Source organism: Sebastes umbrosus, chromosome 8, assembly GCF_015220745.1.
Source record: "Sebastes umbrosus isolate fSebUmb1 chromosome 8, fSebUmb1.pri, whole genome shotgun sequence".
NCBI lineage: Eukaryota > Metazoa > Chordata > Actinopteri > Perciformes > Sebastidae > Sebastes > Sebastes umbrosus.
Genome location: NC_051276.1, coordinates 11,673,069 through 11,690,821, shown reverse-complemented (window position 1 = coordinate 11,690,821; position 17,753 = coordinate 11,673,069). Strand labels below are relative to the sequence as shown.

General features: G+C 40.2%; 1 protein-coding gene across 3 annotated transcripts; it reads right to left on the bottom strand.

Annotated features, from left to right (window-relative positions):
* Positions 1-10,857: 10,857 nt before the first annotated feature.
* elovl7a (ELOVL fatty acid elongase 7a) lies at positions 10,858-16,546 on the bottom strand. 3 transcript variants are annotated; one of them, XM_037778921.1, is made up of 8 exons: positions 16,391-16,546; positions 13,995-14,084; positions 13,674-13,864; positions 13,131-13,211; positions 12,977-13,033; positions 12,747-12,852; positions 12,520-12,656; positions 10,858-12,418 (listed from the first exon to the last, which is right to left on the bottom strand). In XM_037778921.1, exons 2-8 carry the CDS (start codon positions 14,056-14,058, stop codon positions 12,173-12,175), a joined length of 882 nt encoding a protein of 293 aa, XP_037634849.1. In that variant the 5' UTR covers positions 14,059-14,084; positions 16,391-16,546; the 3' UTR covers positions 10,858-12,172. The 3 variants fall into 3 exon arrangements, with proteins under 3 accessions (XP_037634849.1, XP_037634851.1, XP_037634850.1); XM_037778923.1 differs by having other exon boundaries at positions 13,999-14,084; positions 16,391-16,502; XM_037778922.1 differs by lacking the exon at positions 12,977-13,033.
* Between the last annotated feature and the right edge of the window lie 1,207 nt (positions 16,547-17,753).

The following is a 17,753-nucleotide window of genomic DNA, read 5'->3' as shown; positions in this document are numbered from 1 at the left end:
CCTCACTCAGTATTTATTGAGGTTTTCTTTGCTATGATTAATTTTTCAAAAAATGTTTTTAATTAGTTTTGCTGGTTTAAAATTGTAAAATTGTGCTTTTGCTCCTGTCTTTGAGTTGGCAGTGTTGCTGATATGTCCAGGTTGACCCTGCTTTACTACTTCCCAAATTTTGGGAAATACACATTGCCTTTATTGCAAGCAGTCAGATGGAAGTTCTTGCGTTAAATATGAAGCTATAGCCAGGTTAGGAAACATCTACCTCGCCTCTGTCTGAAGGTAGTAAACTCAGCCTACCTGCACCTCTAAAGGCATCAAGCCGACGGCCCGCCGGCGGACAGTTTGGGGACGTCGGTGAGTGTCTGTCTGCCTAGTTTTTTCGGTGTGTCCCACACCATCTGCTCTAGTCTGCCCGTGTCAGAATTTTTTCAGATGACTCAGCATAATCAGCGGCGGCGGCCGTCAGTCAGAGAAATCACTCCGATTGGCGGTTCAGCTTAAACAAATCAGTGCACGAGAAGAGAAACAGAAGTGAGGAGAGCAAGCCAACGAGTAAAGTCAAGACGGCACACACAGAGGCTCTGTTCTCATTTTTCATCTTAATCTCATCTGATCATTCCACAACACAGATATTTTTCACAGCGACATGGCCATCTGGAATGAAGCTAAGTGGTGAGTGAGAGTGATGCTTTATTTAATGTACGTCTCATAATAACGGCTTGTATATCCGCAGTCCTCTATCTTCCTGTTTCCCTTTTGGAATGACGAATACAGACTACCGCTGCCTGCTGGTTTGGAGAGTTATTTCATCTAACGCAGGACGTACGTGCTAACTGGCTGTTGGCTGTAGTCTTTGCAGTGTGTTTGAGTGCCAAGACAAACGCGATGTGGGGCGATGCAACTGGTGGCCTTCGTCGCCACTATTTCTTTGATGTGGGGTTGGTGTGTCGGGGCTTTAAAGCTCACTAATTAACAAATTCTCGTTTGTTTAATCAGTACATATATTGGAGTTTGAAAACAACAAGTTACGGGTTACCGGACTATTTCTTGGTCTCCTCTGTGCCGGTAGGTGGATTTTGTTATCTTTGGACAGAGCCACGCTATTTGTGTCCCCCTGATTCCACTCTTTATGCTAAGCTAAGCTAACTGTGTCTTGGCTCCAGCTTATACAGAGCAATCAGATATGAGAGTGGTATTGATCTTCTTAACTTAGTCTCGGAAAAAAAAGCAAAGAGGTGTATTTCCCAAAATGTTGAACTATCCCTTTAATATCATCTAACATTACATGAAGGACAATAAGGGGATTCCTTTTGGAGATGTTAAAAAAAACAGAGATGATTAAATCCTCTTTTCTTTTTAGGATCTTTTCACGAGACAATAAATCAGAAAATAAAGACTGTGACATATTGAAAAATGGTTTTGACATATTTAACTAAGTAGCACACTCACAGATGCACTTGCAATCCCCAGAGGTGATGTGACTCTCTCTTTTGCTTCGGCGACCACAGGGAATACAGTGTACCCTGAGAGAGAGACATGAATTGCAAATGTTCTTTGTGTGTATAACAACACGTTGGCGAGAAAGATATGTCTTGTGTTGCAGAGCCAATGGACGTCTGCTCTGTCATATTTATTTAGGCTCCAAAGCTATCAGTGATCTGACGCACACATTCACACACACTCAGACACCTTTCATTTTGCCCTGGAGGGACTGGAGCACCGGTGTTTGGTCAAGAGAGATTCTCACTTCAGTCAAGAGGTGAATTTAGTCGGGCGGGACTTTGAAGCTGCTGCCTGCTTATCTAGAACATTTGGATAAGGATCTGAGATAAAAACGATTGTGCGCAAACGTGGTGATGCCATGATGATGTGTATGAGTGAAGTGCGTAGCCAGAGCTCAGGGTTACACAGATACAAAGCAATTGTATTATATTAGTGAGCTGTTGAGGTGCAGCTAGATGGATTTTGTTACCATTTGACAGAGCCAGGCTAGCTGTTTGCCCCCATTTCCAATTTTAGTGTTAAACTAAGATAACTGGCTGCTTCATATTGAACGGACAAATATGAGAGTGGTATCGATCTTCTCAGCTATCTCCCTGCCAGAAAGCTAATAAGTGTATTTTCCAAAATGTCAAACTTCTCAAGGTCCACTTTTCCTTGTAGTCTTCCTCAGAGGCTAGAGAACGTGAGATGCAGTTAAAAGCTCCCGAAAAAGCTATTAAAGGAACGGTGTGTAGGATCTGGCAGCATCTAGCGGTGAGGTTGCAGATTACAACTTCTCCCGTGTGCCAAGCGTGTAGGATTGCTACGGTGGCCGACATGAAAACGTGAATGGCCCTCTCTAGAGCCAGTTGTTAAAAGAGTAGCGTGCTCAGAGTGTGTGTGTATGTGGGAAGTGAGTGGTGAAGCAAGAGAGAGTGAGCAGCGGCGTCGGGAGCGAGTAAAGTCATCGACTCCGACTCCAAGTAGGAAAAGTTACCAGAGTTTGGTTTGTCTGTTCTGGGCTACTGAAACATGACGGCACAACATGGCGGACTCCGTGGAGAGGGCCCGCTCCCGATGCAGATATAAACGGCTCATTCTACGGTAACAAAAACACAATGACTCTTATTATCGGGTGATTATACACTAAAGAAAACATACTTATTAATATTATATTCTATTTCTGACAATAGATCCCCCTAAATATTACACACTGGTCCTTTAAGTGGACCTTGAATAAAGATGTTTTAACAGTTGTATAACAACTTCTGTGAGTCTGAAGCAGTCTTGAAATTACTCTGGTGATGTCATAGTGATGTCATCAGGTTTTTATCTCAGACCTTGACGACTTTTAATTTAAACCAGAAAGCCTCCTGTTTTGCAAACTGTGGGCTCACAGATTGAAAGATGTGGGCTTTTACCAGACAGAAAGGGTCCAATGAAAAGACATAGTGCATCATTGCATCATGGGAAATATATGATCCAGCAGTTTTGCAGCTTGACCCATACACAAGGCACTAAATTTGGGATATCATGGCATCTGTTGCATCGCTTTTGACATTTCTTTTTTTTCAAATGTCCCTCACAAGTCTCCAAGCATTAAATTGTTGGTGCCCCCCTTTAAGATTGAATAGGACTGCAGTTCAAAGGAAGTTCAGTTCAGTCAGTGCACATGAAGATTATGGAAGCTCTGGCCCATGAACAGCTTGAAGGGTAACACAGAGTGCAAAGCAGCACCTAACAACACTATGTATGGCAAACATCAGGAATATTCAAATCAAATCAAGGTGTTTTACGTTATGAGATGCCGCTCTGGATAACTGTAGCCAAATCTGCCTCCCGTCCGTTCTTACATGTCTGGAACATGTTCAGCTTACGGCTCTCATCCAGGCAAACAGCTCAAAACATCATATTACTCACATAGCATTTGTATCGCTGATTCCTGTGGCTGTACGCTCTCCAACACTCTGTCCATGTTCAGGCTGTAAAACTAAAAATTATGGCCAACCGCAACTACAATAACAAGGAGGAACAAAGCTTAGAGAGTCCATAAAACCTCACAACAACACGCAGAGAGATGAGATAATAGGAAATAGCATCCAGCAAATGTGACTGCGCTGTTGTTTCTTTTGAGCATTTCTGAGAACACATTTTGAGGTAATGTTCCCGTTGTTCCGTGAGTGAAGAGACTCGCTCATATAAATACACACACTGAAGGTGATGTACCTCTTCCCTCGTCCAAATATTGACTGGGAGCCTGAACAGCTGTAACAGCCAGACATTTTTCACACAGAGGATAATAGTGATGATTTCTGAATCAGAACGACCTCAACCACCTCCAGTGCGAGACAAAAGTGCAGGTTTTTTTAAACATGTTGCAGGAATCTTCATTTCTAAGCTGATTTTGAGTTCTAATGTATCATTCAAGGCTGTGTGGGTTGAAAGTAAAACAGAGAAAGATTGGTCAGCAGTTAAAGTAATAGTTCAACATTTAGGGAAACGCTTATTTGATTTCTTGCTGAGAATTAGATTAGAAGATGATATCGCTCTCAAAGTTGTCCTTTAAATATGAAACTATGTATGAATGTGTGAATGGGTGTGAATGGGTGAATGCTGACATGTAGTGTAAAGCGCTTTGAGTGGTCGGTAAACTAAAAATGCAAGTCCATTTACCATTTACTATGCACTACATACCCAATAGGTGTACTATCGTTCAACATACTTTTGTGTCACTAAACAGTATTATGTATCTATTCGGATGCACTGAGCAGTAATTTACGTCGTCACTTCCTGAGTGCCTCCTTGCCAGTTGGAGACGTGTAACCATGGTAACCCGTGCCAAGGTCATGTCACCAAAATGACGATTTGAGAAAATCAAAGTCTGATTTCATTTAAAATATATGTTACGCCTAGCAAATCTTATACTCAAACTTAAACTGAAGTGTTATTGATGTTACAGAGCTGTCCGTCAATGTCTGTTATGAACGTTGTCGTTCTATACTGTGATATTTCACGGGAAATAGTATGCAATTCACATAGAGAGAGAGGTTTCATACGAAGGTTTCAGACATACAAAAAAAAATCTCACATAGAATTGATTTCTTTGCCAGGAGCAGGAACTAGAGTTTTGTCATCACTCTGAGGTTGCCAGGCAACTCCTTGCCTTCCTGTAAAATCACAACTCGTCATTTTTGTTCTTTGGTTTTTGTATGGATTAAACAAACAAGAAGGTATTAAAGGGACTGTTTGTAACTTCTTACAGGTACAAATCACCTGGGTCGGTGTCCCATGCGCGCTCGTGTGCGGCTACGCTGTTCAGACTCAGACTCCAACAAAAACTACACGGAAGCACCAAAATCGCAAAGTAATATCTAGTGAAGCCTGTCTGTTAAACAGTTGGCCGCGGTCGTAGTACGCGGGGGAGACCGTAGCTTTGGTCTCCAGGGCCGGAGTCTCTGCTGTACTCTGCTCCTCTGCTCCTCTGCCTGCCTGCCTGCCTTCACTCAGCTCGCTCCACCTCACGTGCATGAGCACACACTACACACCGCAGAAGAGTTAGTTTAGCTCTGAGAATATCTAGTGAATGTACAGTGGACGTTTGTGCAGAAATAACTGTTGCAGCTCCTCCAGACCAACAGAGGTTTCCCGTGTCTTGTGAAGTGACGGGGCTCCGCAGCGAAAAAACTTTATCGTCTCTGACTGGGTGCCGGTGTCTCCCTCCGACCGCGGTCGGGAGGCTGAAGCAGGAAAAGCCAACACTAGGATCAGCAGTGATTCATGGAGAGACCTTCGTCTGGTCAGCTAACATTACTGCCAAGCAGCTGAAATATAGAGGGATATTGTGCTTTTGGCTGACGTGTGTCGCCTCACTGTTTTGAGCGATGCTCGTTCATGAGCGAGCAAGCGCGAGCCCGACGCTGACTTTCGTTGACTTAATGGCCACAGGTCTCGCTGTTAACAAGCATTTCTGATTCTTACAAACAGTCCCTTTAATTATTGAGGTTAGGGATGCTGGTAGGCTGACATTTTAGCTGTTTTCCCTCTCTTTCCAGTCTTTATGCTAAACTAAAATAACCGTATTCTGGCTCCTGCTTCATATTCAACAGACAGATATTAATCTCCTAATCTAACTCTCGGCAAGAGAGTAAATATATTTCCTAAAATGTCAAACTATTCCTTGAAGATGTAACTTTTTCTTAATGGTCTGAATTCAGTTCTATGACAGGAAGCCGAGCGAGGCAGGAAGGCAGACAGAAGTACAGGCAGTAGAGTCGGCAGGCCCTCGGGGAGCAGCCAGGCAAACAGGCATGCAGCCTGGGACTCAGCAAAGCAAGCAAGCAGAGTGCTACTGTACGAAGCTGTCTGGCCCCAAGGCACGTCAAACTCACAGGAGTGGAAGGGTTATGCTAATGCTACGCAAAGGGTATGCGCTTTGTTCTAAACATCATACGCTGGATAAACAGGAAAATTAGTACAAATTTACATCTGTAACTTGTCAGAGCAAAGGGGAATAGTTCAGTCTTTAATCTGTAAACCCTGAAGGATGTAGGGCTGAAAATTCCTTGAACACATGAAATATATTTGCCATCTGTCCTGAAGCAGATACGACAGTTTACAGACACAGAGGCAGCAGCTGACACACACACACAGCAGACCAGACTCACTCTGAGGCCTTATTGGAAGACAAGATGGTGATCAATAAGTCAGCTTTGGGACAGATGATATACTGCAGCGGAGTAGATAAGTACCTGGACAACATCCCTGGGTCCAGACGCACCGTATTTGTTCCACCGCTGTGCACCCAGAGTTACTGCAAAAGCTATTGTCAGTGACCATCACAGAGGGGGGGAGGTGGTGTGAGGTGTGGGGACTCTGCAAAAAAAAGCCCAAAGGGACAAAGACACAGTTGGAAACACGCTTCTAGAGATGTGTAAAAGGTTCAGGTTCACAGGAAAACCTGCGGAATCCAAACCAAATGCAATTGTTTGTAAAAAAAAATGTTTTAAAATTCTTGAAAGTGAGGATTTGCACTAATCATAATAGGCCTTTTTCATTATTCTACCAAAGTTCTCCCTCACGAGGTCCTGACAACGATCTAATTTAGATCTGCCTCAAGACCAGTCTGACATCAAACTACCAGATTACTGTCTGACTTTGAAGAGAAAACACAACATGACAGATTATCTGCGTGTGGTGACGACCGACAGAAAACACAGAAACATAATGTCAAGGTTCAGACTCTGTAGAGCATCAGTTCTGCCAGCTGTACCAGTAACGAAAAATGGAGACTAGGCTTCGCTATAAATGAGCTCATAAAGCTCTTATCAGACATCTTCAATTTGACGGTATTACAAATGAAAAAAAAGTCTTAAAAGGAGGAGAAAAACAGACAGAGAAAAAGACAGAGGAAGATTAGGTTATTATTAGGGCAACCAAATACCCACAATTATCTAAAATACCAATAATTATTCTCAGCCAGCCATCTGCTCTCTGCTGCCTTAATAGACCACCTGGGCAACACTTTGCTCACTGAAAGCTCCGGCATAATTCACTCTGCATAATCACAAGCAAGCAAGCAACATTATATCTGCCTTCAGCAGTCGAGACACTGCATACTGTATATCCACGTATTTACACTTATCACAAAGATTTGTAACATCTTGAGAGTGGAACAGAAGACGTGTTGCCTCCTCTCTTTTGTTTATTATTCTTTTTGCGGTCTCTTTTCTCCTCCAGCAGCCTCTCTCCCATATGTGAGCACTTTGTTCATTATTGTCCTTCACACAGGAAACTTTCCAAGGTGCTGTCGCCCCTCTACGAGATGGAAAATCAGGAGACACACAGATATATTTTTTCCAAGTCACGACAAGAAGGCTACTGTTAAGAACACAGACATGCTCAGATGACGGTGCCACTGCCTGGAAGCATCGTGATCTGGCGAATTACAGAGTCCACAAAGAGAAGCAATTACCATCCAGCTTTTTTCTTTCTCTTATCTGCAGTCAGCTCCTTCTGTGTGCCGTGATTCTGTTTGCCATTTCAAAAAGCCTCACGAGTCCTCCTGACAGACAGTCACCGCTGAGTCAGACAGAACCATATTTCCTTTGATATTTTCACCTTTGCTTGTGGCATTATAGTGTGACGACTCGGCCTGTATGGAGAATCACCGTTAAAGACTTGGTTTCAAAACTTAATTCTTTATATCATTAAAGCAGATATACTCAACATTTTCATATTAGCAATGGACCATACAACTACTTTTACGTGAAAGGTGCAAAATTACGAACCCACAGATAATTATTGCTAGCGTTTTAGCCCCTTTCAGTTCATTGTTTTGGTTTTGCAGCACACAACTATACTGTTTGGTTCAGTATGTGTCACCAACACGTTCTCATCCCAACTTGTCACATACTGACGCCAAACAGTATAGAAGCAAAGAGACAAACTCTGGTGCTTTTTTGACAACAGCCGCTAGATGGCGCTGCGGTAGCGGTGACGCCATTTTGGACTGAAAACGCAAATGAATCCATGGCAAAGGATGTTTAAAGAGACGTCTGTAAATCAGAGGATAATTTTTTTTTTTTAAGGGAAATCAACTGTCAGTGGTCCATTTGAATTTTAAGAAGATTAGAATGCAAAAAAATGGTTAATGCACAAATAAAATGTTGGAATAACACATTTATTTCCACTATCATACCAAACTGAGACTGTTGCAACATAACATCTATGTAATTAATTAAGGTTTGAGGAATGGAAATAGTTTGCTGATCCAGATGTTATTGGACATATCAGAGGTAATTTTTCTTCTAAACACAAGTCTCTAAAATATGGGGATGGCAGATGTTGACAATTAGTCTGATTATCATTTTGCCGCTGGAGTAAAACGTTTTGTGCAAGGCAAATATGAAAACACTGAAACATAACTTAAATGTTTCTTATATCAACACATTTTTTTAAAATGTTAAATCATTGTGTATCTTGTGGTGAAAGGCAAGAACAAATCCTGCTCACTGACTCATCTCATTCGTGTTACACCTATTTGCAGCGATGAGCTGTCTCACACATTGAGCCTGATAATGACCTAGTTGTCCCAGCCTGGAAGGACCTTCCAGGGAGGCCTGGAGACGGACGGGGGTTGTTGGAACTCATCATGGTGGAGAGCGATCATCCAGGCCCTCCGAGGGTTGGGCTGTCCTGCCGCCTGCTTTCATCTCTCCATTCAACCGGTTACTTTGAGCACTCATATACCGCAGTATATCTATGTATAGAAAATAAAACAGACTCCTGTCATTTGCAGTTGTATCTTACACTGACGTCAGCTTCCTTTTATGTCTGAAAAGCTCTCACATTTGCCATCACACAGCTGAGTGTCATTCAATAAAAAGCTCAGGGGCTGTTGTCTGGTGGCGGTATCATTATGTACCACTTAAGTGCAGAAGGACGCACAAGTAGACAGGTCAGCGTGCTCTCCTGGTTTCCTGGGTGTGATGTGACGGAGAGGGGGAAGCGTGGGTTGGACCGAAAAAGAGCTGCATGTTTTCCTACATATAAAATATAAATATATGAAATCTGAATACACGTATATATTGGAAAATTATATAGAGGATATACAGTTTCTATAAAAAATATTCACCCAAGTTTTCATGTTTTTCTTAAAACAACCCACACAGTGTCACAGGAAGAGGTATAAACAGCACAACATTGCATGTCGTGAGGACGCATTTTAGGCTTTTCACTTGTCATTTGTACTGTATGCCATGCAACAAAACTATGATAACGTCCGCAGTTAGGTTTAGGCAACAAAACCACTTAGTTAGGTTTAGGAAACACGTCACAGTTGGCCTTAAAATAAGTAAGTAAACTAAGTAAAATACGTATGGAAACAACGGAACGGAAAATACATCACTAAAAAACACATTACAAACGTCACTTACAAAACAAAACACCGGTCTCCTGGTTGAAAGTCCTGTGTTTGTTGGACACATCCACCTCCACTCCCGCCCGCCAAACGTGGTCTTATATGCTTTTTACTCTTCGTTACTAGCTCTGAGCGTACCATATTTACGCGGATACATTTACATTCCAGTCAGTACAGACTACACGGCGTACAAATGGCACACCAAAAGCAACAGGTATTCTTTACAGGCTCCTTACAACATTAACTCAAAGTAGATCTGGACTCTGGGACATCAACATGTTGTTCTTGAGCCATTTCCCGTGTAGCTTTGGCTTTATGATTGGACTCATCGTCTTGCCGGAAAACAAATCTTCTCCCGACTTGCAGGATTTATTATTATTTAATTAGTTTCCATGATTTATCTTATGAAATTAAATGTATTTGCTTCTCTACTGGTTGAGAAAATGCATTTGATGTGAAAAAATTGCGTAATATATGGTTGGTAGGATAACAATCGATTCCTCTGTTCTGGGAACACAAACCGTTTTAGAGAAACAAGCTAAACAGCAAAATATAATTCACGGTTCATTATCCTGTGGATACAGAGAACCACATGGAGGTATATACAGTCACTGTTCTGAGATTAAAATGGAGCGTTGCTCAATAACACATTCAACTAGATGATTTATATCAGGGATGCCATGCTTTTCATGAATGTGAAATTCATTTGATCTGTTGAATCTGATGATCCATCTAACTATAATGCACTGGAAACTGTAGGCATGCCCCTCTAGTCTCAGTCAGTTTAACAGCACCTCCTACTGGTGAAAATAGTTCATTACAGCCAGGTCAAAGCATCACTTCCTTAATATTTTACTTTCCATGGGAATTAACAGGAAACTAATGGATCTATAGGGGTTATCTGCTCTGGCTGCATGTACCATGTCACATGCAGATAGAAACTAACCTTTTACCATATCATAAGCAAACTGTATTTTGCTTTAGGCTACTGTCTGAATATACTGTATATATTAAAAGTCATATAAAATATATATTCACTCCAGTATTACAATCAAAACATACCTTAAAGCATGCAGTCCTTTGGCTCAGACAGTGCAGTAGCCTATTGTTAGCAGTAGTGTTGGCTGCACATGTGATGGGAGAAACCACTGTGGATGCAGAGGGTTGTACTTTTACTGAATTCCTATTTAATGGGATGCTGGCAAATGATCTGTACCTGATAGAAGAGTGTGCTGCTGAATGCAGTGCATGGTTACAATTAAATTAAATTGGCCCACTTTAAACATGCAATACAACCTAGTGTTTTTGTATGTGCATCTAGTCAATATTCTGCCGTCTTATCTTTTTATTTGCAATTACTACATCACTTCGACAAAGTGAGGCGTTCCAACTTTCAAATCAAACAGATAATTAAATAAAATAATTTAAAAAAAACTTCAGGAAAGCAAAACGAGACCATATTCAAAGTACATAGTTCATTTATTTTCATATAAATACATATAAAATACAAAATAAACATCTCATTTCACATTTCTTACAGTATTAACTATTGCCATCATAAGGGATCTGACAAGGAACTGAAAACAAAGTTCTCCCCCTCCATTTGTATGCAATGTAGATCTGTAAATCTTTAGTGTCAACATGGGCTTACAGCCGAATAAGAAAAGGTAGAACTCTTTCCACATCAAGCTCTGTCCTGTGTCCTCAGTCACCAAAGGAGCAGAGTGTTACATTCACTTCTCAGTTTAAGGTCATCATAACGGGATATAAAACTACTCCACAGACCTCAGTCCAAAGGCACTACCTGACTCCAGCCGCCTGAAGACCTCTTTAGCCACAGAACGTCAACACATGAAGCAAAACACTTAAACACAGGCAAGCAAGGCTGCTCGTGTTTTCTGACCGGTGGGCTAAATATCGAATCCATGTATTTGTGCATATTGCGATCCTGTAATACAGTGTTATTTTGCAATAAGGAAATAGTAAAACTACAGCTCAAGCTCTGCTTTGGATTCTAAAAGAACCACAGTGGTCCGTAAGCCTTCCTCTCTGGCATCTCTGTCACGTCGTCGCTTCATCGGAGAATAAAGTGATTTTACTGTATAAAAGATAACTCTGTACCATCAGCAGCAGTTGTGACTCAACCATAGAGAAGTGGGCGTGCATATGTGATCAAAACTAATAGAAAAAAAACCCTGTTCTGCATGCATGTAACAACAGGACATGTGTAGCCTGAACACCATTTAAAATATATCGACTCGGAACGGTCGACGTAACATTTTTTTTGGCCAGGTGAAATAAACAACTTTTTCAGTGCACAACTTTAAAAACCCTGAACTGTATTTCCTATAAAAGGGTCTTCTGAGAAGTAAGATCAAGATGAAAATGATCTCTGCATTAGATGCTTCTTGAGGAAGCCCAGATTGACTATACAGTCGAGGGTCAGTAGGAATGGTGGAGTCGATTTCGGACGCTTGAAATATTTTTTTAAACCATACTGTAACAGAAAGGAGGGATACTTGGGAACGTCCATAGCAGAACTTGGGCTTTACCTTCGTTGTAAACAAAAAAAATATATAAGATAAAACCCTTCAGCTTGAGTCAATAAACTTCTTAAATATAGCTTTGGTCAAAATTTAAAGATTGTCTTTTGCAGTTGCAAGTAGAAAACCATCAGAAAATGCAGTCCGAACTAATAGGAGTTGAATCTCAGAAGCCGTTTGCTTACATAAATAAGGTCAACCCCCGAAACCACTTGACGAGCCGAGTCTTGAGTCACTCGTCTTTTTCGTGACTGGCGTTTCCGTTCATGACTCCGTTGCTGTGGTGCGCCCATGTCTGATTCTGCAGCACTTTAGGCAGCCTTTTGCCCTTGGTGTAGGCGTGGTACCAGAAGTTGAGGAAGAGGAACAGGAAAATCAGGCCGTACGAGGCGATGATGTAGACGAAGATGGGGAACTGGTAGGAGCAGTCCATGAAGAAATACTGGGAGATATGGCTCGTCACCATAACAAACTGGATCTGAGGAGCAGCAAAGAAAGGAAGGGTTGAGTCCATTGTCTGGATTCCCGCACGTCTTTATAAAAAGGGGAACGCAAGATATAAAACACTGCCCAACATACCAGCTGAATGGTCGTCAAGTATTTCTTCCACCACAGGTACTTCTGGTAGTTGGGGCCCAAAGCAGTCAGGCCGTAGTACGTGTACATGATAACATGGACGATACAGTTGAGCAGGGCGTGAAATGTCCCCATGCCACCTGAAAATAAGGCAGGAATAATGTCAAAAGAAATGAACGCATGAAAACTATAGCTTTTACATTTAAGAAGACAGGAAGAAAAAAACCTACCTGCGGAGAAGCGAACTCCAAACCACCAGGTGAAGGGCATGATTGAGTGATGGTAGACATGAAGAAATGTCACCTGGCTATTCTTCTTCCTCAGCACAAAGAAAATCTGAAAGAAAAAAAAGAAAAAATAGACTCCTATTAATGTAATGATTTGACAAATTATTAATTTACTGTGTCTAGTGCAACACAAGATATAAAAGGAAATGTATTCAACTGATCTTGCGACTTACTGTGTCTAACATCTCAATGAACTTGGAGAAGTAGTAAAGCCAGCATGTTGCTGCCATCTAGAGGAGACAGTAAAGAACATTTCAGCACGGGTTCAGAAAGAAACATCCAGATCTCATAACTAAATGCAATCAGATCTGTAAAGAAGTGGCTTACCCTCACGCCCTGTGGTGAGTCAGAGTAGTCGACTGGGTCGCAGTGAAAGGTGTATCCCGTACCCCATCCTGACATCACAAACTGAAGAGAACAGAGCAAAGTGTGGTTACTCACAAGTAACTGGCTGTGAAAATGTTCATACACTAAAGCTGCAGTGAGTCAGGGTAGTATTTCACAATAAAATTAATCATTCTGATGGGGGGGGAAAAAAGAAAAAAAAATTCATACATACAGTTGGGATAATGATTACATTGGAAAAGCAGTGTATTGATAATCAAGTATGTCTCGACAAAGTCCTGTTGAAGTTACACAGAATACAATCCATGTAAAGAATACACCTGCAGATCTGGTTTACCCTCACAGTCAAGTCCATGAGAAAGATTATTGCACAAGCCTGCCAAAAGTATGTGTCACGACTGTTCTCAACAATAAGCCCGACTATGAAAGACTCCACTATGAGCCTGCGGTATGCCTGGCTGTTTAAGATCTTCCATTGAAAGAATGATTTCAGTGGCAGAAACTTCATGTCAACTGATGACTCACCTCGTAGCACATGTATAACGAGAGAGCCACCACGCTGAAGTTGTAGACTATGAGAACTCCTTTGAGGTCGAAGGCTTTGCGGTTCTCCATTATCCGAGGCCCCAGCGACGTGACGAAGTAGATGTATACTGCAATGACAAGCGCTTGGGGGAGAGGAGACGACATGAGGAACCAGGTCGCCGTCCGTCGGTCTGTTAACAGAAGAATTGACAGAAAAGTGGACCACGTTAAAGCGGATTCATATACAGAAACAAACCCCAAAAGTGATGATGTAGGATTTTAAAATGAACATGGCGTCATATTGAATGCTTAAAAATGTACCTGCATTTTGGATGAACTCATCATAAATGAGCGCGGCTGAGGACTTTATATTATCGAATTCCATTTTCAGACAAGATCCTTGTGAATTACCTACAACAGCAAAAGTCAAAGGTTAGGAAGTCAGTTTGGACCAGTCAGGGATATTTGCACAAAGGTCTTTGTTTACTGAAACATTCAGACACTCAAAAGCTGCAAAATGCACAGAATGGGGGGAAACGCTGCATTCAAAGTGATTAGCTTCACATTGAGGAACTATCAAGGTTACTAATGGATAGTAGTTCCTCCACTTTCCTTATGAACTCTCAACAGGAAGTAATCCTCTCTCCGCCGAAACCAACAGCACCAACTCCTACACATGCAACCGGTTTCTTATTTTACCATGGAATCTTAACATCTGATTAAGATCTGAACTGTGTTAAACTCTGTAGTAAGTGGCAGAAGAAAAATGTGGAGTTGTATTTACAGTACAGTTTCCCATGGCTGAAAGACTGCACTGTATAGGAAAAAAAAGAGGCCACTCAGCCATTCTTCGCTGAGCATCTGAGGCAGACAAAGCCAAGAGTGTACGGACAGTACAATGAGTAGCAGTCTCTATTCTCAAAGAACGAACAACAGTGGGACTATAATTTATTCAAGAAAAATGCATGCATGGCTAACGTATATAAAATAGTTATGGTATAGTGCATGTTTTTAAGGCCTCGTGTGTCGTAACAAACCCGCGCTGCCTTGACTCATGCTGGACGTCTTTTATGATGATGCACACAAATTAAACTTTAGCCTTAAAAGGTTTCTTGGTTGGAAATGCTTTACAAGTGTTAGCAGCACAACATTATTTGGCAACTATGATGTGCATCTTAAAAAAAGAAAACTACACAATGGGACAAGAAAAGTGTATAAAACAGTTCCCATACAGTTTATAATAATTACGATGCAACTGGACAATTTTTTAAATTTAAGGTAAATGGGATGAATTGGACCAGAGAGGTCCTGGCATCAGCGCTTGCAGCCATTAATCATGAACCCAACAGTAATGGCTCAAGAGTTAAAAAATAATTTAAAAAAAAGTTTAAAAAGCAAACAATCTGTAACCGTTTGTGGACTTAGGGTGGCATCTGGCAGTGTTAACAGGGTCGCTATACTGGCACCATCGAGGCATACTGGCTCCCAACAACTGGCTTGACTGGTTTATGAAACGTGCCAGCAGTATGGGAAATATGACACAGATAACACTTCCCTTCTCACAGGCTTCACGCTGACAAACCAAAAAACATCTTATCTAAGTATACCGATTAGATTATTTTTATTTCTAGAAAAGCATCATCTGTGAGTAAATGTAAATTAATTAAATGCATTATCCCTATAGTCTGTGTCTAAGTGTACATAGGACATAACCCTACATGACTGGTTTTCAAGGTGTGTCTACCTGAATGCAACGGGAACTTGAACAGGGTATGAGTAAATCATTGGTGTGAAAAAAAAAAAAAAAAAAAAAAAAAGGCATGGCTGTCTGGAAGTTTCTCTACACAAATGAAGACATGGCAACCGTTGACACACTTATGAACCTGATTTAAAGGCTGCTGCTGCTCCCATGGCACACTTCCTCATTTAAAGGGTACCTTTAATGTCTACAACTCAAACATTTTTTACTAAAGATTAAAACCCAAATTTGAGTGAAATATAGTCCCACAGCATCTCAATCTGGTCACATCCAAAAATCATGAAAGTTACACTAATTGATGTGTTGAATATATATATATATATATATATATATATATAGCTGATTAAACACATCTTATATTAAAACCAGCCATATACCTCCTCACAAAATACACAACATTTAAGTTAATTTTATTGTGTGGAAGCAATTAAAAGTTTAGGGTCGTGTTAAAAGACACTAATACAGTTAGTCGGTGCCCCATTTAAAAAAAGGCATACAAATGAAGATTTTATTTATTTTTAGCCGATAATACATTTTATTTATATAGCGCTTTTCTAAAAACTCAAAGACACTTTACATAGATAAAAGATCATAAAACAAGGACATCATAAAAAAGAAGATATAAAACACCCAATATTAATTACACATTAAAAGTAGTTCTTAAAAAGCTGAGTTTTGATTAGTGAATATCAGATACATTTCCACACCAGTGTCGCTTTAATGCTCAACAAGTTGCTGAGTTGATGAGATCCAGGTGATGAAAAACAGGTCGGACAGCTTTCATCAGACTCACAATGACATTGAAATGCTTCAGTAATCACGGGCACGCTTTCCCTCGACACACACACACAAGTGTTGTTGTAGATTTTAATTGGATAACCTCCAGTAGGCTATTGTTGTTTGGTTTAGTTTTATTGCTTCACTCAGATTCAGTTAAAGAAAAAGTCAAATTACAAACCTTTAACAGCCGCTGCCACTCGATGGAAATCCTTTTGTTCTGTCAAATAAGTCTGTATCCAAACTCTCCCGGCTCACCTGCAGCTACCTGGCTGCCAAACAGGTGTGCCTGCTGCTCTCCTCATGCGCTGACACAGCGCACTCTCCTCGCCTCTTATGGGAGTCCCCGGGGGGCGTGGTCTTCTTCTTCCTCGCTCACTGATTGGTCAGTTCATGATCCTACTATATACCATCAGTTTCCCAACAATACCATCCATTCCTCTGTGATGCCTCATCGAGAGTTGGGTTAGGATTTTGTAATAGAACAGGATATCTTCTTCTGATGAAATTAATAATTGGTTTCACTCCAAAAATAGATTTTTTTAGTCCAACTGTTTATAAATATTCTGGGGGTATCTTTCCTATGCAGAGGGTAGTTTAGTTTATTTATTGACTACACTGAGGGCGTTTTATATTTTAATAATTTATTTATTTATTGTGTTGAGTTGAATGTGCTACTTATTTTGTACTGTAATTACCTTGTGCCTTTTCTACCTTTTTTCTTTTCTTAAAGCTGACTCGGTGTAAACTGCTCAGAATTCCAGTGTACTTATAGGTGCAAATGGCAAATAAAACTCTTCAATCTTGAATCTTGAATAATATTTGGCTAATTACACATACATAAAATTAAATAGAAAACAAAACTTCACCTTATTTCTATCAGATATTACCTCTATTATAATTATCTAGTCAAACCGAAAAATAGAAAAGCAACAAAAAAAAAAAATAATAGTTGAAACCTTTAAAATTATCGACTAATGTTACTCATCTGTGGCCCTTCATTTATTTACTTTTCCATCCTCCTGTGTATTTTGTTTTTATTGAACGTAAAAAGCTTTTTGCACAATCCCTTAACCGAATATTCCTTTAAATTGTATTTTTTTTTTTTTAAACAGTTTATTTCTGAATTTTGTTAATACAACTCTGACAATCCACTACACAAACATGTTTGGACTGATAGATATCCCACCCACCCCCCACTCATGACAATACCCAGAGGGCACTCAAAAAAACAAGTGTACAAAATAAATATAAATATATAAATACACATAAATATACAAATAAATTAAAATAGTCATAGTAAAAAAATAAATAAATACAAAATTTAAAAAAATAAATAAATACAAAATTAAAAAAAATAAAGAAAATTTGTATTTTTTTTAAGTCATCAATGAATTCCCTGGCATTTTGTCTCATCTTTTTGTTATTTTAACTTGTCTATATGTTATTGTTATATTGTTTATATTTGACTCATTAATAAAGTTTGGGGGAAAAAAAATGTAAAAAGTAACTGTAAAATGAGCTTTACAGTTAGCGCTGTTTTT